This window comes from Colias croceus, chromosome 24 (assembly GCF_905220415.1).
Source record: "Colias croceus chromosome 24, ilColCroc2.1".
Classification (NCBI taxonomy): Eukaryota; Metazoa; Arthropoda; class Insecta; order Lepidoptera; family Pieridae; genus Colias; species Colias croceus.
In genome coordinates this window covers 3,138,071-3,162,731 of record NC_059560.1, presented here as the reverse complement: position 1 = coordinate 3,162,731, position 24,661 = coordinate 3,138,071, and the positions used below count along the sequence as shown (strand labels likewise).

At 33.5% G+C, this 24,661-nt stretch overlaps 1 protein-coding gene and 3 non-coding genes across 4 annotated transcripts; 2 read left to right on the top strand and 2 right to left on the bottom strand.

Annotated features, from left to right (window-relative positions):
- Positions 1–986: 986 nt before the first annotated feature.
- Positions 987–24,480, top strand: LOC123702764 (soluble guanylate cyclase 88E). Its single transcript, XM_045650549.1, has 15 exons — positions 987–1,154; positions 3,865–4,146; positions 7,554–7,759; positions 11,787–11,910; positions 12,960–13,101; positions 18,702–18,828; positions 19,144–19,348; positions 19,725–19,871; positions 20,242–20,374; positions 20,800–21,027; positions 21,413–21,772; positions 22,198–22,312; positions 22,647–22,728; positions 23,265–23,388; positions 23,732–24,480. The coding sequence occupies exons 1-15, from the start codon at positions 987–989 to the stop codon at positions 24,049–24,051; spliced, it is 2,763 nt and encodes a 920-aa protein (XP_045506505.1). The 3' UTR covers positions 24,052–24,480.
- Trnai-aau lies at positions 3,266–3,339 on the top strand. Its single transcript has one exon. It is a non-coding gene; the product is annotated as a tRNA-Ile (tRNA).
- On the bottom strand, positions 3,674–3,745 carry Trnaa-cgc. Its single transcript has one exon. It is a non-coding gene; the product is annotated as a tRNA-Ala (tRNA).
- Positions 4,355–4,427, bottom strand: Trnaa-agc. Its single transcript has one exon. It is a non-coding gene; the product is annotated as a tRNA-Ala (tRNA).
- Positions 24,481–24,661: the final 181 nt, after the last annotated feature.

Sequence of the window (24,661 nt, the reverse complement as noted above, 5' to 3'; positions counted from 1 at the left end):
ATTACTGGTCAATTACTACTGAAAAATTTTTTCCAAATATTTACTTAGATCAAAAATATGTTGATTATCGAAAAATCCTGCTTTTTAAGTTTTAAAAAATATTGAATCCCAAAAGTTACCGAAAATAATAACGCTCTGTACGCTTATTATACGCTTATCTTACAAAAGTAAATTAATATAAACGCCGTTCCTTTGGAAGTGACCACAAATGCCGTTCAAAGATTAATACTCGTAAGAGCATTGTGAAACATCCCACGCTCTAAAAGTTATCGACTTGAGCCGGCCTGAAACCGCAGCTGCAGTACTTTGTATTGATAACGGCTAAACTAATATGAAAAGGTCCTTTTTGATTCCGTGTATCAGAAGCAGACTTACAATAAAATGTTAATGAAAACAACGTTAACACTCAGAACAAAATTTAAAAAAAAAACTACTATACTAACTAGTTACTAACTTCTATAATTATAAAGAACTTTTTTTAATAATTATAGTAGAGACCAATACGGTCGACAATAATTACTGGCCATTAAAAAAATTAACGCCTATCACGAAGATCGGTCAAAGATTGATGCTATGAAATGCTTCAGTTGTAGCTCTATATGCAAAAGAGCAAAGTTTGTCTACTACGGTAGTCAAATCAATATTAATTAGTATTATTCCTTAGGTATATCCTATCAAGCATCCTACCTAATATTACATATACATAACATTAATGTTTGTTACCCTCACACAGGAACGGGTGAATACGGGTGAATCTTTTAACCAGATATTCATGAATTATGTGGTTAAAAGATTATTCTAGCCTAAATAGAAAGCGAGTTCCATGATGGGGATGTGGTATTGTATTCGTTATTTTTAACGTGTTCTTTCCGATTTGATTCAAAGTTAACATATTTTTTCTATAACACGAATACCTACTACCTATACGTAGTAGTGGTACGTAGTATTTATAAATTAATGAATTATCTTCATCAACAGGCGCCACAATGTACGGGCTCCTTCTAGAGAACATGGCGGAGTACATCCGCCAAACGTACGGCGAAGAGCGCTGGGAGGACATTCGGAGGCAGGCGGGGGTCGAACAGCCCTCCTTCTCCGTGCACCAAGTATACCCGGAGAATCTGATCACACGACTCGCGAAGAAGGCACAAGAGGTATGTTTGAATAGACCTTAAAACTGTTGTAATTATCGTAGCTAGTAGAAGGAAGAACCAGCGAGATAGCAAAAGAACGACGTAGTTTGTAAATAAATGACCATTGTAAATGCTAGGTTGTTTGTCGGAGAACCATCACTCGCGAGGTTTTACCACGACCCGCGAAGAAATACAAGAGGTGTGCATGAACATATCCTGCGAAAGTTTGCGAGGCGTACGTATGTAAAGCCTTCATGCATACATCTAGTTAGATCATCTTCTGGATCAGCATATATGTATAGGTAGATATACATATTTCATAGTTAACACGTAATATCATCACACATCGATTCCTTTATTCCTACAAACATTTGTGTATTTTAAATTTTATAATAACCAAATAACTAACTCGAATCAGAGGTTATTTATCAGTTCTGAAATTAAACTAAACGAATATTCCATTACATATTCTTTAACCGACTTCAAAAAAAAGGAGGAGGTTATCAATTCGGCCGGTATATTTTTTTTTTTTTTTTTTTTATGTATGTACACCGATTACTCCGAGGTTTCTGAACCGATTTACGTGATTCTTTTTTTGTTCGATGCGGAATGGTGTCGAATTGGTCCCATAAAAATTTTATTCGGCTAGGCCTAGTAGTTTTTATTTTATGAGCATTTTTGTCTGTACTCGATGACTTAATTTCAATGTAGCAAGTAACTTTGATTCACTTCCCGGTAACCGATTGAGCTGAAATTTTGTATACGAATGTAAATTGGATAGCGATGAAACATTATCATGACATGGAGCTGATCTGATGATGGAATCGGAAGGTGGCCATAGGAACTCAGTAATATATTGACTCAACTTTATCGAGTTTGGGCTCGTTTGATTCGTGTTGAAAAATACACTAAAAAGTATTAAATAAAAATAACTGCGTTAAAAACAACCGACTTCAAAAACGGAAAAGTAAGAAATAAAAAAGATTTGATATTATTAATTACTACATATTATTTTTATGTGCTATTTATTAAATAGGTTTGAAGTCGGTGCCAAACACTAAGCACTTAGTATTAAGCCCATGCACCGACATCAAACCTTTTTAGTAAATAGCACATAAAAATAATATGTAGTAATTAATAATATCAAATCTTTTTTATTTCTTACTTTTCCGTTTTTGAAGTCGGTTGTTTTTAACGCAGTTATTTTTATTTTAGACATATTTTATAAGTAGAGACATTATCTAGTATAATCTATCTGTTAACAGTAGTTAACTAGATAATTAAAAAATAATTATCACAGTGTATAAAGAATGTGAATCATGCAACAATTTCGAGTTCAATCCATCATTGACTCGTGCTAAAATGATCGAGCTAAAAATATTTCTAATGGCCAACCGATCGTTCGAGCGATGATATATTTATAATGTTTATCGTATAAAAATAAAATACTTTGATCTGTCTGCGTCTACGAATCCATTCTTTAATAACCGTCTTATGACAAATTAGGCAATGACCTTTGAAAAAGTTTTTGGATGACCAACTTTTGTTATAGTTGCTGTAAGTTCGGAGTCGGAATCACAATGGTGATATATAAAATTGTTTGTATAGAACTACGCACAAAGATTTGCAGTGAATTGAAAAGGTTCTCTAAATTTTGGGAGTTCCTCATACCTACCTACTACACTTAGTTACGAAAAATGTATTTTTTACGAACTAGGACCGGTTGTTTAAACTTTTTCACAGATACTTTCATACATTACATAGTTAGGTATTTGTTATTAAAACCGACAGATGATATGAAACCCTCCTATTTAAAATACATTTTGATATCATTCGTGTTAACAAGTGCGTATAATAATTTATAAAACAATTTTATAAGCAGTCATTTGTTTTAATTTCCACCGAATGGAAATGCCCATCGAAACGCCGATTCTACTGAGAAGCATCATAAACCAAAACCATATTAAGTACATATTAAGTACGAGTTTACAATAATTTACAATGTTATTTAATATTTCTGGCTTTACATACTTGAAGCATGCTTGAAGCACTTGAACCTGTGACTTGAACTTAGTTAAGGATAACAATACATTGACTTGAATATAATTAATAATTTCGTAATAGCTTCCATCGGCCCATTAGCTCAGTTGGTTAGAGCGTCGTGCTAATAACGCGAAGGTCGCGGGTTCGATCCCCTCATGGGCCATGAATATTTTTGTTTTCTTCCTGAATAATATTTCTTTAGTTTTTTGTTTTTTCAAATAATGATTAATGTCTGATCTTCACATATCCTAAATTTTAATTTCTATTCTTGTTTGTAAATACTTACTATATTCTCTGTTATTTTATCTGTGGTTTCCCAGACACACGTTCAATAGTGTAATCGCAATCATTATAAATTCATTCAACTGAAATTTAAATTGCTGAAGAAAAAAATATGCTCAAAATTTTCATGGTATATTTATTTTAAATGAATATAAAAATGATAATAAATAAATTGTAAATAAGAAATAAAAAAAAAATACAAAAAGTACTCTAGTTGGAGGTGCTGGGATTTGAACCCAGGACTTTCAGCATGCGAAGCAGACACTCTACCACTGAGTTACACCCCCGATGTGCATCATGTCGAAATTATGCATCGTATTGGTATACAGTAATATAATTAAACCGACTACGATACGTCATACATATTGGGTGATATTAATTTTTATCATCAACATTTTTGTTACAGGTTCTCGGCATAACAGAACGCGAATTCATGGATCAAATGGGTGTTTATTTCGTCGGTTTCGTATCACAATACGGCTATGACAGAGTGCTATCAGTACTGGGCCGGCACATGAGGGATTTTCTAAATGGCTTGGACAATTTACACGAATATTTGAAGTTCAGTTATCCAAGGATGAGGGCGCCCAGTTTTATATGTGAGAACGAAACGCGGCAGGGTTTGACATTACATTATAGGTCGAAACGGAGAGGCTTTGTGTACTATGCGATGGGACAGATAAGAGAGGTAAGGAAATTGTTGAATAAATTTGTGATAGGATATTTTTTTAAATTGGACATAAAGAGATTCAATTTCGCGAACTGATTATTTTGGCAAAAATAAAAAGCATAAAAAAATTGTGGAAAAAAATTATTGAAATGGAAAACATCGTAAAAATGTACAATTTATTTTGCTGAGTTAAAAAAAAACACAAACTAAAAAATATTAAAAGGATTGGAGGCGCCGGGTATCGATCCCGGTACCTCTCGCATGCTAAGCGAGCGCTCTACCATCTGAGCTACGCCCCCGATATGAGAAGTGTGCAAATATAGCATCATATTGTGATACATTTTGTTTACTTAAAGTAATTCATAGATGGCGTATTTTTCAATTCGACAATATAAACCATCTATATTACCACAGTATCTATATTACATATAATAAATCTGTAGAAGGGTCAATTCTGTACATTGAAAATATTGAAAAAATAAATACCAGGGGGTGTTACTGGATCGATACCAAACCCAAATATGTAATTAAAAAAATTTTTGTCTGTCTGTCTGTCTGTCTGTCTGTCTGTCTGTCTGTCTGTATGTGAAGGCATCACGTGAAAACTAGCGGTTCGATTTCGATAAAACTTGATATAATTATACCTTATTATCCTGGGCGTAAAATAGGATACTTTTTATCCTGGAAAAATACGTAGAAAAAAATTAATCTTAATTTTTCAGTTTTATCCATAGACGTTGTTCCGTAGAACCGCGAACACACGTTGCGTATTATTATAGGCCTAGCCGTATTTGGGAATTGGGTCCAATAGATATTTATAAGATGTTATTGACAGAGGTACTCAAAATGGAGAAATAACCATCCACGCGAAGACCGACATCCGCGCGGACGGAGTCGCGGGCGGAAGCTAGTAATTAATATTTATGTTTTAGACGTAGTATATTATTATTAGTCTGTGGTTTTAGTAGACTGTGATATTACCAATTTTTAATATTAATTGCATAAGAATTTAAATATTCAAGAAATAATAATATTACAGATTTTTCGAAAATGTATCGCAATAATTTTGATTAGTGTATTTTATAAACATAATTAAGTACCATAATATATAGTTCAGGATACATCGCCCATTTTTGCAAGTGACTACTATCAAGCTGATTTTCCGTTTGTAGCTTTATTTTGATGAGACACCGAATAATTTCGTGTACGAAACTCTCGATTGTGGTAGCTAACAGAGATAACAAGGATAAAATTTTTTGATTTGATGGTTCTCAAATATTTATTACGCAATTTGTAGGACAATATGTCTGTTGAATTATATAAACATTAATTAAGTGAAAACAAAAAAATCAGCTTGTTAGTAATCATTTATGATGACCTCGTTATCGATATACTTTGGAAAGGGGGACTCTTTGAACCAACCATAGATTTTGTAGGACAAATATTTTTTCGAATAATTTGTGTTCAATCTTGAGATTGAACAAAAAAAAATTCAGTTAGTCTATACATATAATAAATCTGTAGAAGGGTCAATTCTGTACATTGAAAATATTGAAAAAATAACTAGCAGGGGGTGTTACTGGATCGATACCAAACCCAAATATGTGATTAAAAAAATTTTTGTCTGTCTGTCTGTCTGTCTGTCTGTCTGTCTGTCTGTCTGTATGTGAAGACATCACGTGAAAACTACCGGTTCGATTTCGATGAAACTTGGTATAATTATACCTTATTATCCTGGGCGTAAAATAGGATACTTTTTATCCTGGAAAAATACGTAGAAAAAAAAATAATCTCAATTTTTCAGTTATCCATAGACGTTGTTCTGTAGTAGGTACCGCGAACACACATTGCGTATTATTATAGACCTAGCCGTATTTGGGTCCAATAGATATTTATAAGATGTCATTGTCCGAGTTACTCAAAATGGAGAAATAAACCATCCACGCAAAGACCGACATCCGCGCGGACGGAGTCGCGGGCGGAAGCTAGTAATAAATATTTGAGAGCCATCAAATCAAAATTTTTTATCCTTATTATCTCTGTTAGCTACCACAATCGAGACTTTCGTACACGAAATTATTGGGCGTCTCATCAAAATAAAGCTACAAACGGAAAATTAGCTTGATAGTAGTCACTTTCAAAAATGGGCGATGTATCCTGAACTAATACATGTTCTGAACATTATTTTATAGAAGTAAATCAAGTTAAGATTTTTCCAGGCATTTTCGTAAATAGGACACTTTTATAGCGAGATTATCCTAGGCCGGATACTTAAATTTTACGACACACTTTACCTTTCGTGATAGCTACAACAACACCTAAATGGATTATTCTAGAACTATTTTAAAGCTTTTATTATGATAATTGATATTGATATTATTTCTTAAAATAAATAAAAAGTGCGAATAAATAACTACAGTGTGATCTGTAAAGCACGAAAAGATGAAATAAAAATTTTTATTTAGTTACTTACTTCATTACCTAATTGCAGGCTTTAGGTATAATTTCGCCTCATTTTGAATAAGTACTCTAGAGATATCTTCAACAGAGCAATTGATTAAGATAATTAATAATTATTGATATATAGGTATAACATTTTTTAATTTCTAGTATGTTCTATATCCGATCCAAATACGAAATAGTTTGGAAAATCCAAAAGTGCACGCCTCATAATCTCATCCTTTACAATAAAATTGATTATTTATAAAGAGTACACTATAAATATAAAAAATAAATAAAATAACACAGTTGGAAAAGTAAAGAAAGTGGTACCGTAATAATTGAGCTATTTTATGTGGCCCCACCTAGATGTGAAACTGCGCAGGTTTAAGGGACTGACTACCAACTTATTTTTTTAAACCTTGCCTTATAGTATAAAGAATCGAGTTTATATGGTGAATTTTGAGTATCTACACTATAAATATAAAAAACAAATAAAAAAAATAAAGAATATATATATAAATATACTAAAATTATGGAGAACAGTCGATATTTTTTTTGTTTATTTAATAACAATTAAACCACATCGAATCAGACCCTGAAAAATGAAAGGGTTCTATTCCTGAGCATACTCAAGCGTAAGAGAAAAAAAAAGACTCGATTAGTAAAGTATTTCGGTCGCTATCGTGTTAACAAGAAAATCCTCCGCACATACAGACACACGGACGTCCAAGACAGAACTTTTTTAAACTGTTTTTTAACTAGTTTAAATAACAAAAATGACATCAAAAATATCATGAATGTTAAAAATAGTGTTTTTTCTTAATATGTGTGTGTAAGTATTATCTTACAAGTGCAATGTATGATGTATCATAAATAAGGTAATGCATAAAAATAGTCTTTAATTTTTCAAATAAATCAACCCTTCTTAGGCTTACCCTTCTAATTACCCTTACCTTACCCTTCTAATAACCATCTTCCAACAGGTAGCTCGTCACTTCTACCACAAAGAAATGCGTATCGAGTTACTCCGAGAGGAACTACTCTTCGACACGGTCCACGTGACGTTCCAACTAACGTTCGACAACCGAGCGTTCACACTCGCGTCTCTAGCTATGACCAGGGAAGAGAAACATCTGCCAATCAGCGCGTCTGTGCTGTTCGAGATATTCCCGTTTTGTATTGTTTTTGGGTAAGTTGTTCAGGCTTGTATTGATTGTCTGTGGTAGGTAGTACCTACCACAGACAATCCTACCTGTACCTACTAGTACAGGTACTTACCTGTACCTCCGTACAGTACCGTAAGTACCTCCGTAAGTACCTGTACCTACTAGGTACAGGTACTTACCTGTACCTCGTACTTATATTACGAGTATGTAGATTTACATTTTTGTGACGACTGATCTTATTCACAGTATAGATTTGGTATTTAATAAAAAAATTCCATCTATATTGTGTAAAATGATATGACCATCCATATCTATATGTGAAATGATCATCCATCTTGCTCGATAACTAGTGAAGGACTGATCTGCTAATATCAAGAAAATAGTAACTTCTTCAACTTCAATTATAATATTTGTAGTTCTACAATAATAATAGGTGTTATAGGAAAGAACATTCTAAACTTTTGTACCCTACTGTATTCCGTTGCCATGATTCATGAATTAAATAAGAAGACCATAATACTTATCCTTCTTAATAAAATCGTTTAGCCTTGTTGATTTTATTACGTGGGAATTTTTGTCTCTCCGCCATCTCTCTATATGGAAATCGGACCTATTATAGGGCACAAAAAAGATAAGACTGCGATCCAAGCAGCAGGTGAAATGCTAATGAAATATTTTTAATGCCCGGTTCCTATATTCAACGGATCGTCATAGTATCAAAGCTACTATCCGTTTTTCTAGAACTAACTACGAGTCGTTATTACCGTTCCACAATTTTATTTCTTGACGTGCTATCGACGGACATCCGTTGGTCATAAAAATACCGAGCCCTCTTCACTCACAGATGTGCGTTTCGTTATAAGCCAAATTGAAATTAAAATAACACAAAATTCAGGACAAAATAAGTTAAATATACAGCCGAATTATAAACTTTAAGAATAAAGTTTCTTATTAATAAAGAACTAATACTAAAGAACTATATATTTGTAGACATCTGCGTGATAATTTTCCTTCTAAACAACCTAATGCGTTACACAGAAAGCAAAAACGGAACGTTTTTCTCGCGCACGCGTGCATTGCTTGTCAGTTGTCAAATTATTGTCATTCATTGTTGATTGATGATTCATTGTCAAGTTTTATAATTAAAGAATAACAATACAACGACCACTGTTTATATATTTATTAAAAATGGATATTACGCCGGTAAGTACGCCTTTATATTTCTTCTTTAAAATCGTCTGCCGCTTACTTTTTGCTTCGGACACTTTTAAAGTCAAACATATATTTCTGTTACAGAAATCGAAGAAGGCTATGAGTAAAGACGAGATTGCTCAATTATTATAACCAGTAAGGAGACTAATGCTTCTACGAATAAATTAAAGGATGAATGTTGGACTTCGTTGACCAACACATTTAATGCAAAAATTGGTCAAATACCTACCAGGAAAACTTTTTATTTTCAGCCAAAAAATTCAAACATAATAAGGATGATGGACAAATATTATTAAGTAATAATTGAAATACTGAACACACAATAATTGAAATACTGAACACACAATAACTAATTAATTTTTGTATATTATTAAGCAATATATCTAGACATACGGTAGAAAAAGAATTTGTTAGGTAGTGCTAAATGTAAATCTTATGTAAAAAATGTATTTAGTTCAGAGAGCCTATTACAGCGTTAAGGAATATAATATAGAAGATGATAATCGATGGAGGGTTGTCGTGTAAGAATCACAGGACAGTTCTTTGGCATATATTATGTAGTTACATATTACTATGTAAAATTAAACTGTAATAAAGAAATAAAACTTTTATTCCATTTTATTATGTACTTTTATTTATTTTTTATTATTTACAATACAATGTTTAAAAAATTGATTTCTACATTGCAAACATAGACATACATATAAATATACTAGTGGTCCGCCCCGGCTTCGCCCTTGAAATACTGAACACACAATAACTAATTAATTTTTGTATATTATTAAGCAATATATCTAGACACACGGTAGAAAAAGAATTTGTTAGTGCTAAATGTAAATCTTATGTAAAAAATGTATTTAGTTCAGAGAGCCTATTACAGCGTTAAGGAATATAATATAGAAGATGATAATCGATGGAGGGTTGTCGCGTAAGAATCACAGGACAGTTCTTTGGCATATATTATGTAGTTACATATTACTATGTAAAATTAAACATAGTTATAAAGAAATAAAACTTTTATTCCATTTTAATATGTACTTTTATTTATTTTTTATTATTTACAATACAATGTTTAAAAAATTGATTTCTACATTGCAAACATAGACATATATATATACTAGTGGTCCGCCCCGGCTTCGCCCTTGGTACATGTTTATGTTTTCTTTCCATAATAACCATCCTCGTACTTCAAGGAACATTATAAAAAAATAATTATCGAAATCGGTCCACCCGTTCACGCGTGATGCCGTGACCAAGGGAAATAGGTCTGCCACTGATATCGATATTGTGCCTAAAGCATAGAACCTCAGCGTCAACAGTAATTGATGTTATGGAGATACCCCATGATTCCTGAAATGACAACATAAATTAGGTATGTAATAAGGTTAGACATGTTTGGTATAATATTAATGCCTCCATTAAATTAACCTGGCTCCTTTTATTCGTACGTCTGGATAAATTTCAAGAAGTAATTGTTCAACAGATTCTTTATCAAGTCGAAATCTCAATTGAAATTCGTGAGAATCCAGGGTCGCAAAAAAATCCACTCCTTCTCTATAATATATACTTTTTCACGCCCACTATCTTCTTCCGAAATTCGATATAATATTAAACACTTCTCTATCACTATCTGAACTCCAAATTTCGATATTGAAGCGGAAACAATGAAATAGTAAGAATTTAACCGCCCGAAATCGACGGGTAAACAAAATGCTATACGAATAGTAACTTTGACAGCATAATGACGTTAAAAATATTTATAGGAACGCGATAAACTGTCTTTTCCATACAATATGCTTACCGTTCGTTAATAGTAACCCTCCCATCCGTCAGTAGGAAGCCGTCGGTAAGTTGCTTGACGAGACGTTTTTTATAGGAACGATTTTCGCTTACGCTTGGTTAATTATACTACTATTCGTAACTAAAACGGATCGTTTTTCAAATATAGGAACCGGGCATAAGATGATATGATGAAATTTTGGAAAATTTTCAAATTTTGCTTATTTGAATTGCGATCAACGATAACATTTTTCTGTTGTTTTGTTGTAGAAGAGTTATTAAATAGTTTCAATATATTAATGAGCATTTTAATAAAAAGTTTGTCGCGCTTTATTCGCAGCTAGGTATGTGATTAATTGTGCCCTTCAGGAGTTTTCATAATATTTCCAGATAATTTGAGAGTATTTTTATTGTATACATTTATTATATAAAACAACATCAATTTAGTTGGAAAGACTGGGACTGCAAAACAATTTAGTCGCTGTTATTTGCGGGGTAAACAAGTAAATTGAAATTTATCAGTCAGTCCTTGTCCGTGTGGACCGTAGTTAGATGCATCTAATAATATGTATAGTATATGAGCCTTGTAACAATATCCCTTAGCCTTTAAAAGAAGATAAACTGTATGTATGTTTGTATGAAAAGAAAATATGTAAAATTCCTGTAGAAATTTTCTTCTTTCTTTACCTGTAGGCAGTGACGGATTAAACCCTTAATCAAATTAAGCAATTGCTTAGGGCATCACGTCTGAGGGGGCACCAGAAGAAGCACAAAAAAAATCCGTCCTTAGGGCATCACGTCTCACTCTCACGTCACCAAAAACCACACCAAAAAAAGTTTCTAGGACTAATTTGAAAATTCGCGCGTTTTAAGTTGATATAGAGTACAGGCTGTAGGTACAGTTAGCAGTTAGCACAGCTAACATTATACTGCACCTGTAGTAAAGAACTTTTAACAGGCAAATAAGCATTAACCGAATGTTTCCTCATCAATTTAATAAGTATTTCAAATCACAATATGTAGATATAGATACTTATTCATACTGTTTGTGTGTTTCAGTTCAGACATGATAGTCCGAAGTATAGGAAACTCGTTAATGGTGATACTACCAGATTTAGTGGGAAAGAAAATAACTAACTGGTTTGATCTGGTTCGACCGCTTATTGCTTTTAAATTCCAAACAGTGAGTATATTTTTTGTATTACTAAGATAAAGTTCAGTACATATTTTAATACGATTTGACGACGCGGTTGGCGCAGTGGTAAAGTAACTGCCTACTGCGCCGACGGTCCCGGGTTCGATCCCCGGTCAGGGCAAATATTTGTGTGATGAACTCAATTATTTGTTCTTGGGTCTGGGTGTTATTATCTATATATATGTATTTATTAAATATTATATTTATCGTCGCCTAGTACCCACAACACAAGCCTTAATTGAGTTTACTGTGGGACTAGGTCGATTTGTGTAATAATGTCAAAAAGAAAATAAATAAATAATAATAACTCCTTTATTTAACAAGACAGGATTATTACAATATGGTGTATTTAATTAGTTTAATAATTTGATATAATTATATAATTATGAAATTCATTGGTTCCCGCACTAGGCGAAGCCTGTCCTGCGGGACAAAAAAACTATTAACAATATAATAATATTATTTTATAACAGAGCGTCATAGATTATTTGTATGTATTCCTCGGTCTTTACTCTAGTGGCCATACCTAAAATGGAGACAGAGCATTTCAACTTCTCACACAGCAAAAAATGAAAACGAAACTTTTTTAAATTAATTTACAGCTCAATTCATTTATTTATCAAAATTATTACCATTATAATCACAATTACTAAAAATACAATCACATTACATAACAATTTAGTACTGATAATCATGCTAACTCGGTGAGCCGTACGTCTTGCGTACGTACGACGACTAAATAAAGAAACATCTAAGTATTGTTTCATATTATTTTCAGATTTTTGAAGTGAAACTTCTTTATCGGGGTTGGAAAAAAATTGAGTGTAACATTTTTTCGTTACGCGTGACATTTTTCCGTTACGCGCCATCTTTTTCTTATTCCTACCACGCGTGATTCGATGTATTTCTGTAAAGTTGCATATAGTAAATTATTTTTTGAAAAATAAGGTCATAAAGAAGTTTCACTTCTTACGTGTTTACAACTATTACACGCACACATTTTTTTATATATATTTTATATTATATTCCATCAACAGATATTAAACAGAACGAATAACATATTCGAGTTGGTAACCGTAGAGGCAGTTATGCATGAAAAAGCCCCAGACAGAAGGAATGAGCTCATACGACTGTCTGACGAGTCTGATTGTACCACTGAAAAAAATCTACGGTTGAAAGGTAAGCTAACAGGTTTGTTTGATGAGATTTAATCTGAACTAATATTATAAAGCTGAAGAGTTTGCTTGAACGCGCTAATCTCGGGAATTACTGGTCTGATCTGGCTAATCTTCTCGCTAAGACCAACGCAGGAGCGGAGCACTGCGGGTAAAACCGCAGAGCATAGCTACTTTAAAAATTATTTCTCATTGGAAAGCTACAAGGTATCAAAATTTTATCATGTAAGGCAACTAATTTATTTTCATCCCGGGTCTAAGCGGATGAAACCAAATGAAATATGTACCAAGAAAATGTTCAATGTTACAAGAAGTAAAAAAATGTATTGTTTTTATAACGTTTAAAATTTTAAAAGTTTTATTTATATATTTTTATTTAACTAGGTTTCTAAGATTAGCTGTATTAACTTATATGTAATATTTATATTTAATAGACCTTAGTTTAAGTTTCAAGAAACCAAACAATTGTTCCATTATTTTTATTAACTAAGTATCATGAATTTTTCAAACATTGTATTGTAAAGATATAGAATATTTTTAGGGATGGTTGTTAAACGTTTTGCCTATGACGGAAGGCCATTGCCAGATGTAATTAATTTACATCTCAAAGGTATTCGTTCAAAAGTTAAACATATTTTGACAGATGGTTATCAATGAACTTATAACCATTTTGTTTTTTATTAAAATAAAAAAAATATGAAAATAGTACTATTCCGTATCTATGATAGTTTTAATTGCACAATGCACTGTAATAATAAATATTTTTTATTTCACGTAATATATACGTAAATAGGTAAGTATTTATGACTAGCTTTCCGCCCGCGGATTCGTCCACTTTGTTAAAAACCTAATAAATTATACATATATACTAAAACTCCTTCCTTCCTCGCATCACTCTATTTAAAAAAAAATCACATCAAAATTCGTTGCGTAGTTTTAAAGATTAAAGCATACATAGGGACAGAGAAAGCAACTCGCTCGGATTTATCGCTTTTGTAAGTTTTTGTGAACTAGAGTTCAGTCTGGAGTTATCGTTGGTCTTCCTCTAAGTATATAGTTCTACTATATATTATTAGTAATTTGCATGCCGTTGAATGACGGCTAAACATGCTGTAATACACCATGTCTACTTGCAAATAAACGATTTATTTATTTATTTATAAAGCTGAAGTGTTTGTTTGATTGAACGCGCTAATCTCAGGAAGTACTGGACGATTTCCGAATACTGGATGGACCCTTAGAACTGTAGGCCATATGCACATGTACGGTGTACCACGGGCGATGCCGGGGCGGACCACTAGTGGATTATATTAGCAAATAAACCACTTAGTTATCTGATAATCACAACTTCATTATTATCGAACTTGATTGAGTGACGTGAAGTTAGTAGTTTATAATTTACATCATAATATTATCATATATCAGTAGAGTAGGTAAATAATTAGTTTTAAGATTGATGATGTCCGAATGACAAACGTCAGTTGTTTATCTAATAGTTGACTACGACATCGGTAATATCGAGATAAAATAAAAAAATTAAATAAAGTTTATTTGGCTCAAAAATACACAGACAACGGGTTACACAAAATTTGTATGTATATGTACCTACCTATATTATAATATATTTTTACACTGTAATCTCTAAGATAGAAATGGTTGTGACTTGAGATTCCTTCATATTTTAATAAGATTACAGGTAAGTACAGGTTTTTAGTTTCACAGGTAAAATACAATGTTTTTGAAATTTTCATTTCAGTATCAGTCTCTTTACAAACATTTAAGTACTTAACTAATATTTTTATTTTGAATGCATAAATTCACAACAATGTTTCTTATTCATCCTTCATTAGACTGTTCACACCATCCATCCAATGATAGTAACTAATCGCCTAGATGGGATGGAGGAACTCTGTTTCTTTTAGCCTAAAGGAAACAAATCATTTTGATTTTGCCAGTGAGGTATGTACGGATAGTTGACGTTTCCGTCATACGTACCTAAAGCCTGCGAGTATGTGACGCTCCACTGAGGGTACGCGTACTCATAATACTGGCCCGGGGTTATCCGACCAATTTTATTTATAATATGCACGTAATACCTGAGATCCGTGAACACCAGAATCCTATCCTCGTTGTATCTTATTTCGAAGCAACCGACGCCAACCAGAGACGTTCCGGACAGCAGGGGCCCGCCGTTCTGAACTCCCGAGATGTGGTTCACGTTCTGAATGCAAATGAACTTCCCCCACCATTTCGGTAGATACTTCGAGCAGTCGACTATCTGGGATTTCTTCGCGAGCGTAAAAAATATCTTGTAGTTCTCTTTGACGTGCAGCATGTACTCGTAGCCGGAGCCGGCGTAGAGGAGGTCGTTGGTGAGGTTGCTGTGGGCGCCCGTGAGAACCGCTTTATAGGCGTACATGTAGCGGGTGGGCGGGATGTAGTACACGTAGAGGATGTCGAGGCTGATGATGACGGTGACGTCATGGCGCGGCACGTGGTCGCCGTGCGGCCCGTGCTGGTGTTCGGGGTTGGCGCTCTTGGGCAGCACGCGCCACACGCGCCACACGCGGTAGCGGTACGGCGTCGTGTGCTTGCCGGTCCGCCCCAGCGCCCAAATGCGCAGGTCCCTCTGCCGGGTCATGTACGGGTCCAAGTAGTTCGCCGACGATAGCAGCACTCGCTTGCTCAGGATGCACGCCGTGGAGAGGGGCAACATATCTGTAAGAGCGTGTTATTGCGGAAATATAATATTTCAAAGTAAATGAAAAATCTACAGATTTATGTATGAAAAGAACTGATTGACTTCTTGAATAACAAAGCAAACTATCACTCAAACTGATTCAGAACAGAACCATTAAATTTGGCCAGTGGGTGCATTGCGGAAAAAAAAGCAAAGAGTGTTATCCTAAGTATACGATAAAATTTTATAAGCCTAGAAAGGGTTGAAAAAAGTACCAATAGATATCCCAGCAACAACGGTCAACCGGCGCCGATTAGCCTGGTCCGTCCAATCGATGCTCGGGTACCAACTCTTGACCCTCATCGACTCAAATCGCTGCCAACGGAAGAAGCTCATCCTGCTGATGACGTCGGCCCTTTCGGGGGGAAACGTGGTGGTGGCCAGATCCCAGAAACCGTGCACTGGACTTAGAAATAGGACAAACCTGAAACAGGGCTTTTATCATATTTAAATTATAAATGTTTTGTAAAAACTTGTGTTGTTGAAATAATTATTTACTAAAAGTATTCACTATATTTTTTTTAATTTTAACTGATTCTCTAAAGCTTCTTCTTCTTTATTTAAAAGCAATTACATAATCTCATAATAAAAGGTATAATTTTATAATTCGTTCGTTGTCTTTGATTTATCAATAGATCCTCAACAAAAAAAAACTACAAATCGAGAACCAGTTTTTACCCGGCTTCCCAAAAACTTTGGCAACATCAATTAAAAACAGCACACTTACAATAATATCATGATACTTCACTGTACAAAACGCAAAATCCAAATTAGGTAATTTATTAGAAACGTAATTAAAACTATTCACGCGTGTCACACTACCATTCTTCCTCATTACTTAAAAGAAAATAGAGATATGGAATGATACTTTGTTGTTGTTATATTGTGTTGATAAATTATAATAAACAAGGCTGGAATTCATAACTAACTCGCATTTTAATTATGCTATGTAGCTATCGCTACATCTTGAAGTAACGATAATGCAACACTCATCTATTTTACAGTTATTTATTCTTCAATTTTAGAAGCTAAATTAGGTTTTCATTTGTAAAGAATTATATTACAAAAAACGCGAAAAAATATGTCGCGTCATCACAATCGCGGGCTCATCTATATTATGTGTATTAATATGGGTCCTAAACTAATCTTGATACTTTAAGCACATAGTATAAAACAAAGTCGCTTTCTCTGTCCCTATGTCCCTTTGTATGCTTAAATCTTTAAAACTACGCAACGGATTTTGATGCGGTTTTTTTAATAGATAGAGTGATTCAAGAGGAAGGTTTTAGTATATAATTTATTAGGTTTTAGACAAAGTGGGCGAAGCCGCGGGCGGTAAGCTAGTATGACAATAAACCCTTTCGCAATTCAAATATATTGTACAGGTTAGGTATGAAATAACAAGCTTGGGTCACACTAGCATGAAAGGCTGACTTCAAGCGTTCTTGAATATGACCTATTCGACCGCTAGACCAATGCGCACCTGATTTAATTTATACTTTATAGGTTGGAAGTATTAAAATATATTTTTCACATTTGGTTCTTTTAGATCAATAATTTTTTTTTGTTGTTTCTTAAAATCAAAGTATAAGAATCTGTGGACTTTATAATGCTATATTTTTGTTTAATTCTTGTATCGTAATAAACCGTATTAAATAAATAAAAATCACTCCCGAATCTCTTTACAATTTCGGACGAAAAACAAAATACAGCATTATGAGAAGTTTTTTTCTTCGTCAATCATTTCATATCTTATCTAAGAGCTGATTTTCGTATAAACACCGTCACTCACAAATTGAATTTATTTATAACAGACTTTTTCATCAGACGCTTGGAATTGCTTTGATAAAATATAAAATAATATTACACCGAATTTGTTTTTTTATCAAATTTAACTTCAGTGAAGAATAATTATTGTGTATAAGATGGGTTTGCAACCTTTATTTCGGGGCAAATATTACCTTCATTACGTTTTTTTCCTAAAAAATGTAGGTACCTTAGACACGTTAAATTAGACTACGACAAGGGCAAAATTGGATTTTACGATAAGTAAGGAGAATATTTACGATACACGCGGTCTGGAAATCCTTGTAATACGTATACGTAGTCTGAATATAACGTATGCCTAATTCTTAATTTGTTTTGTCCGCTCTGTAAGGAAACTTAATGCGCAATGCTATTGTTATGTCTTTTCTTATTTTCCTCTGTTTGGATTGGATAATGGCACACAGTGTACAAAATATAGTTTTAATACGGTGAGTGAGGCGTCCGGAGGCCCACATCCCTTCCCATCCCCTACCCATCCTTTCCTTCTCTATCCTCATTCCCTCCCATCCTCGCCCCTTCTCCCTAACTCCTTCCAAATCCCTTTGAGGACAGCAACACATCCACTTCCCAGTGGAGTGGATGATTATGGGCGGCGTGTATCGCTTAACACCAGGCGATGCGTCTGCTCGTTTGCTATCCTATAGCATAAAAAAAAAATATTTTAAAGTCTACTTCAAAAACACCGTGTGGTTTTATTTTTGCACAATCTTTTAAAAATGATCTAGATTCTAAAGAATAGATTTCTATTCTTTTTGCTTTTCCCATTAAGCACGCCAGTTTACACCAATATTTATTCCACCTATAAAGTCTTTCCGGCAGATATTTAGGTATATAATTTCATAAAGATTACTTTCCCTCCCTTGTCTAAGACTTTGATTATCTTTTATATTTCAGCACAAATGATTTACATAGATAAATTTAATACTTTCTTCACAATAACAAAGTCTCTTTGACAGATTTTTGTACATATTAATATCTAGTGATAGCGCCATAGTCTTCATTGTTCTAATATTAAAGATATTTTTCATGTATTTCAGGACAAATGATATACATGGATAATTGGCGCATGATGATGTACCTGGGTACTCCTGTGATGCCTGACTTGGCTGCACTGGTTTCTACAGGACTGTATATTAATGATCTCTCTATGCACGATTTTAGCAGGTTTGTTTATCTAATCTAATTTTTACATTCATAAAGCAAAATTATCTCTCTGAAAGTTCTATAATTAAACAGTATCAATCATAATAGATTTCTGGACCAAAATATATTGTAAGGTATTGGAAAATAATTCACCATTTACCATCGGTTCGATAAGCAGTTTTTTTTTCCAAAAAGTGCCTTCAAGACAATATTTAGCAAATATTATTATTTTCATATTTCGAAAAAATCAAAAGTTCCCAATAAATTTTTGAATTTCTAACATAAAAAACAACAACTTAACAACTTTTAAACTACCAAGGCGTCATAAAATTACAGAGATCTCATGTTAGCCGGAACACAACAGTCTGTAGAGCTCAAACTAGCGTTGGACCAGGAGCAGCAGAAAAGCAAGAAGTTAGAGGAATCTATGAGGAAATTAGACGAAGAAATGAAGAGGACTGATGAGTTGTTGTATCAGATGATACCGAAGCAGGTTGCTGATAGATTACGGAATGGAGAAAATCCGATTGACACTTGTGAGGTACTGTCCAAGCACTCTCTACATGAATTTACTTAAAGTTACATTACTTTTTGCGACCCTGGTTCAATAGACTATTCTTATGGGTCTTCTTCACAATGGCCAGCGTAGGGCGAGTAGAGGCAATCACGATAGTGGAGAGGGCTTAAATGTCTATGATCGGCCATCATTGTAGAAGTATATTCTTTCAAAAATGCTAGGGCGTTATAAGATAATAAAATGTGGCTGTGGCTGTGTTCAAATGTTAATGGGAAATTTAATACTTTCACAGCATTAAATTTCCCATTAACATTTGAAACAGTTTTAAAGAATTCATGGCCCAAGTTATTCTTTTCTATATTTTTTGTAATATATTTGCAACATTAAAAATCCTTTACAGATGTTCGACAGCGTATCCATTCTGTTCTCCGACGTAGTCACATTCACGGAGATATGTTCCCGAATCACTCCAATGGAGGTGGTGTCTATGCTGAACGCTATGTACTCCATCTTTGATACATTGACTGAGAGGAACAGGGTTTATAAGGTTTGTATATAAAACGAGATAATATTTCTATATGTAGAATTTTTAAGTCATTTTTAATGTTTATAAAATGGTATTGAGTATTTTGGTACCATTGATTTTGAGGGTAGTTTCTGCATAGAACTTTATTTTTTAGCAAATGTAAGTGAAATAATAAATAGTTGTCTACCTTTTTACTTACATGATACAGACTTTAAGTCAATAAGTAGTATGTTATATTAAATACTTTTGATTGTTTGTAATTCGAGTTGCATTGTTTTTTTTTTTTTCTATACAGTTTTGCATAGCAAAACACAGAACTTAAAAGCTTTATAAATAAATTATACCTACATTTAAAAGCCAGTTAATCTTATAAATAATAATTAATTTCCAGGTGGAAACAATAGGAGACGCTTACATGGTAGTATCAGGAGCTCCAGAGAAGGAAGATAATCATGCTGAAAAAGTTTGCGATATGGCCCTTGATATGGTAGACGCTATCACAGACTTGAAGGACCCTAGTACAGGTAAGAATAAATAAATACCGAAATAGAACAATTTTCATATGGTCTAGATTCTAGAATATTATCCTTACCTGATACTTCCGTGAGCTGATGCAACTATTTTCTGTAAGAGATTTTTTTTTCAAATGAATATTTATGTTTTTCGGTGTTTTTTATTGTCGAATCTCCAAATCCACGTAAATTTTTGGCCAAATTACAATCTTTCCGACTATCATAATGCACGTTTTACCATTCCGTGACTACGTTATTCTGTTCGGATATCTACATAAATTTTAATATCGTCACTCCCTACCAAACTAATATTTTTTGACCAAGATGTTTACAATCTCGAGCCAACTTCACACGACATCCTATATTCTTTTAACAAAACAATTAATTGCTTTTTTTTGCTTCAGATGAATAATAAAATTATTTTTCCCCTATTCCAGGGTCCCATTTATCAATCCGCGTAGGCGTACACTCAGGGGCAGTAGTAGCCGGTATAGTAGGGCTTAAAATGCCTCGCTACTGCCTCTTTGGTGACTCAGTGAACACAGCATCCAGAATGGAGTCCACTTCTGAAGCCATGAGGATACATATCTCGCAAACTACAAGGGAATTATTATCTCCATCTTATAAGGTCACTGAGAGAGGCGAGATCCAAGTTAAAGGGAAAGGTATGTTGTGTAAGTGGGCTTTAGTATTTTGTTTTCTTTTTTTGTGTGACGTTTTTGCTTTTTTTTTGTTTGGATTATTAAAGGCGTTAATTTGGAATATTAAGAATTTTAGTTAGATGTTTTGAATGTTGTGAAAATTCTCCCAATTTTTTATTTAGAATTTTTATCGTTTATGTAAACTGTACCTAATCTGTGTCGTTTATGTACAATTTCCTTTATAAATGTTCATCGTATAATTTTTTGAAGTGAAATTTCTTTAGGCGAGAGATTTTCACTTCTGACATATTTTAATTTTCTACCTTCTGAATATTAAAATATTCAAATATTATTACCATACTTTATCTCGAATAGACTATTCTCATCATACTTTATCCATGAAACGCAGGCGCAATGAAAACGTACTGGCTGGAAGGTCGCGAATCCCGCCCGTCCCTCACCAAGGTAATATCACCCCAAATACAACCGGGACAAGAGCTAGAATGGGAACGCGCGGCCGACGTGCGAGACAGTATCGCAGAACATTCCGCGCAACAGTTCAACAAGGACCTACTAAAGGAATCTTTAAGTTTCCACGCAGGCAATTCTGCGCCTAATTCCCTTGTGAATAGCGCCGGGAATCTCATGAAGTCGCCGCCGACGGTGACGTCACCGGCGGAAGAGAGACGCATGTACTCGCCGGTCACGTTCCAAGATGTTGCCAGGCGGAGTATCGCTAATTCGCCGAATAGAACGGAAAAGGATAAAGGTGAGGATTGTAATGGAATATTTGGTCTAAATTTCTTAATAGTTTTCCTAAATTAATAAAAAAATATTTTTTATTTAAGTAATTTTAATTTCCTAAAAATAAAATAATTTCTTAGCGATAGTTTTCCTAAAATATTTTTATAAAAGAAAAGGAATTGACATTGTTACATGTGGCGAAATTTTTTTTAACGAATTAATAAGTAAGGATTAAAACAAATGTTACCATATTGTAGAGCACTTTAATAGAAACTCTTACTAATAATTCTACTCTATCGCCCTAAAATGATTAATAATTGGTCTGTATGATGCTGGAGATAAATTAAATGCCTTCAAAAAATTACACACCAACTTTAAATTTAGATGTTTCTTTTTTGTACAGTTATTTTTTACCGAATACTATTAAAAAGAAAGCTACAAATATTCCAGAATTCCGTCCGTTTCCTGAATCGCGATCCACATCAGCGAGTATGGGCGGCGTGTGGACGGACGCGGAGTCGCACGACCCACAACGGACTTTAGATAGCTTGAATTCGTCTTTTTGGTAAATTTTATTGAATTAACGAATTGAATTACGATAATAACTATTGTGATGCGATAAAATATTAATTTTGTCTACTCTTAAGTGGTTTTCAGGAATGTTCTTTACACTTTATGAAATCAATACTTATCTACCACTTCAATTTTTGCAATAATGTTAAAAAAAAATTACTTACCTCATACAAATGAAAGCTGATTTTAGTTTTTAATGAAATAAAATAGTGTCCGATTTATCTCTAAGGATTTATCGAATTTCCTTGACATCATTTACCTATAATATAAAATTAAAAATATAACAATAAAAAACAAGTAATTAAAAATGATGGGTAACTCTCAAGTTACAGTTCGACGTCCCCTTGCAGAGTCGGCACGGCGCCGCCGCTCAAGGACCGAGACAACAATTTCTTTACTGAAAATATTGTAAGTTGGCCTTGTATCCATTAAATGTGCTTTCTCTGAATTTAACATTAATCAACGAAAAAACCAACATTTAATCACATTAGATCCTAATGAAAGAATGGATGAAATTATCAAAATTGTATACCTACTGATATAAAATTGATCAGATACGATACGAGATGATCCAGAGTTGTAGAATTTGATATTATAAAAAAACCTATTTTTTTACGTAGACTGAACGAAGAAAACCAGACCTTTTCTCAGAACTTATTAGGTTCACATTCAGTTTCAATTACACCATATACACAGATCAACAAAGTCTAGGGATGTTTTGTTTTGTACAAATATCTAAAAATCTGTGAAATGTTTTTTGTATTAAAGACCTTAAAATTATCTGTAATTCTTCCATTTGCAATACCTATCACAAAATTCTTCAATTGTGCAATAGAGATATTATAGACTTTGTTGATGTGTGTATTAATAAATAATATATAAATAACATGATAGCGAATAATTTACATCATAAATCAAACCCTTCTTACAATTTTCCCTTACAGCGCAGCATCCCTCTCTCCCCACCGAACTCAGCGCCCATAATAAACGATACTCCCTACACAAACACGCAAGTACAAACCACCGTCACACCTGTGAGGACCGCTTCACATAGTGGAGATGAAATAGGTAGGTATTTAATGGAAAAATAGTATTTATTTGTACCTAAAAAGCCATGTAAATATTGTAAAAGTTGATCAGTTTGTCTAAAAAATAAAATGGTGTAAACATCTAGTACATGTTATCAAAAAAATTGATGCTGTTGAATTTATTTCGATTTTGATTTCTGATATTAATTTAAATAAATATTAATTAATAAATTCAGATAATATTATGTTAAAATAGTTAAGAGTTCCCATATAATAAAAAAAACTGATGATGACCGATGTGCTATTTATTCCAGTATTGCAATTCTTAGAATAATAATCTACTGTATATAAAAAAAGATGTTATAAAGCTATATTTGTTCTAGAGACAGATACGGAATACCAAGACGCACATACAGACATGGCCCACATTTGCCCAGTCACAGAGAACATTGAGCAAAATCTACCCAAACAGGGCAAAGTTGGCCGTTTTCGGGCCAGAATAGCGCCCGGGCATAACAAAATGTGCTCCAATTCTAAACTTTCCAAGGAATCTATAAAGGATAAACCACAGACTCCGCCAACGAATGTCCAACCTCACGGCCATCATCACACAAAGAATGTTAACCATCACCAATGTTGTGGTGCATTTGGCAACCCTCATGTTAGACACAAATCCAGTAATGCTAGCTGCCATTTGATTTAGAGAGAAAGAAACTATTTTAAAAGATGTACAAACTATCGTAAAAATATGAAGAAAATAAATATACACGAGAAAAAAAGAGCGTGTGTGAAAAAAGTGAAACTTCTTTGGCAATATTCAAAGACACCAAAATCATAAGACATAAAGAAGTTTCACATCAAAAAAGTGAGATTTCAACCTGGATTCAACTCTCGATATTTTATGTAGGTTACCGCTCTGAATATCAACTGCGTAGTAAAAAATGAAATCTGTAAATGTCTATAGGTTGGTAAAATGTTAAAATTCCGTGAAGAATTGCAGCTTACAGCTAGAGATGAAATTAAATAAAATAATCTTCAATTTACAGAAACAGTGATCGAACAATAATACCTCGTGTACAAAAAATAAGCTACACAATTTTTTTTAACATTTTTTGTACAATTTTTTCTAATGCCGTATAAAAGGATTATAGTTACATACAGAAAGTATGTTTTACATATTATAACTGATTTATCCTGTTAATATGAATAATTAGATTAAATAAGTTAATATTATAATAATTAGAAAAAAAATATTTTAAAGACACCATGGATGTGATTGTCTTCGACACGGCCTAAAAGGTACGAAGTTTATG

Bases quoted from the DNA above. Each gene is read 5' to 3' on its own strand.
- LOC123702764 (XM_045650549.1), top strand. From the start codon at position 987: ATGTACGGGCTCCTTCTAGAGAACATGGCGGAGTACATCCGCCAAACG. The intron at 7,760-11,786 runs GTAAGTTGTTCA...TGTGTGTTTCAG, and splicing joins CCGTTTTGTATTGTTTTTGG to TTCAGACATGATAGTCCGAA. The intron at 18,829-19,143 runs GTTTGTTTATCT...ATAAAATTACAG, and splicing joins TCTATGCACGATTTTAGCAG to AGATCTCATGTTAGCCGGAA.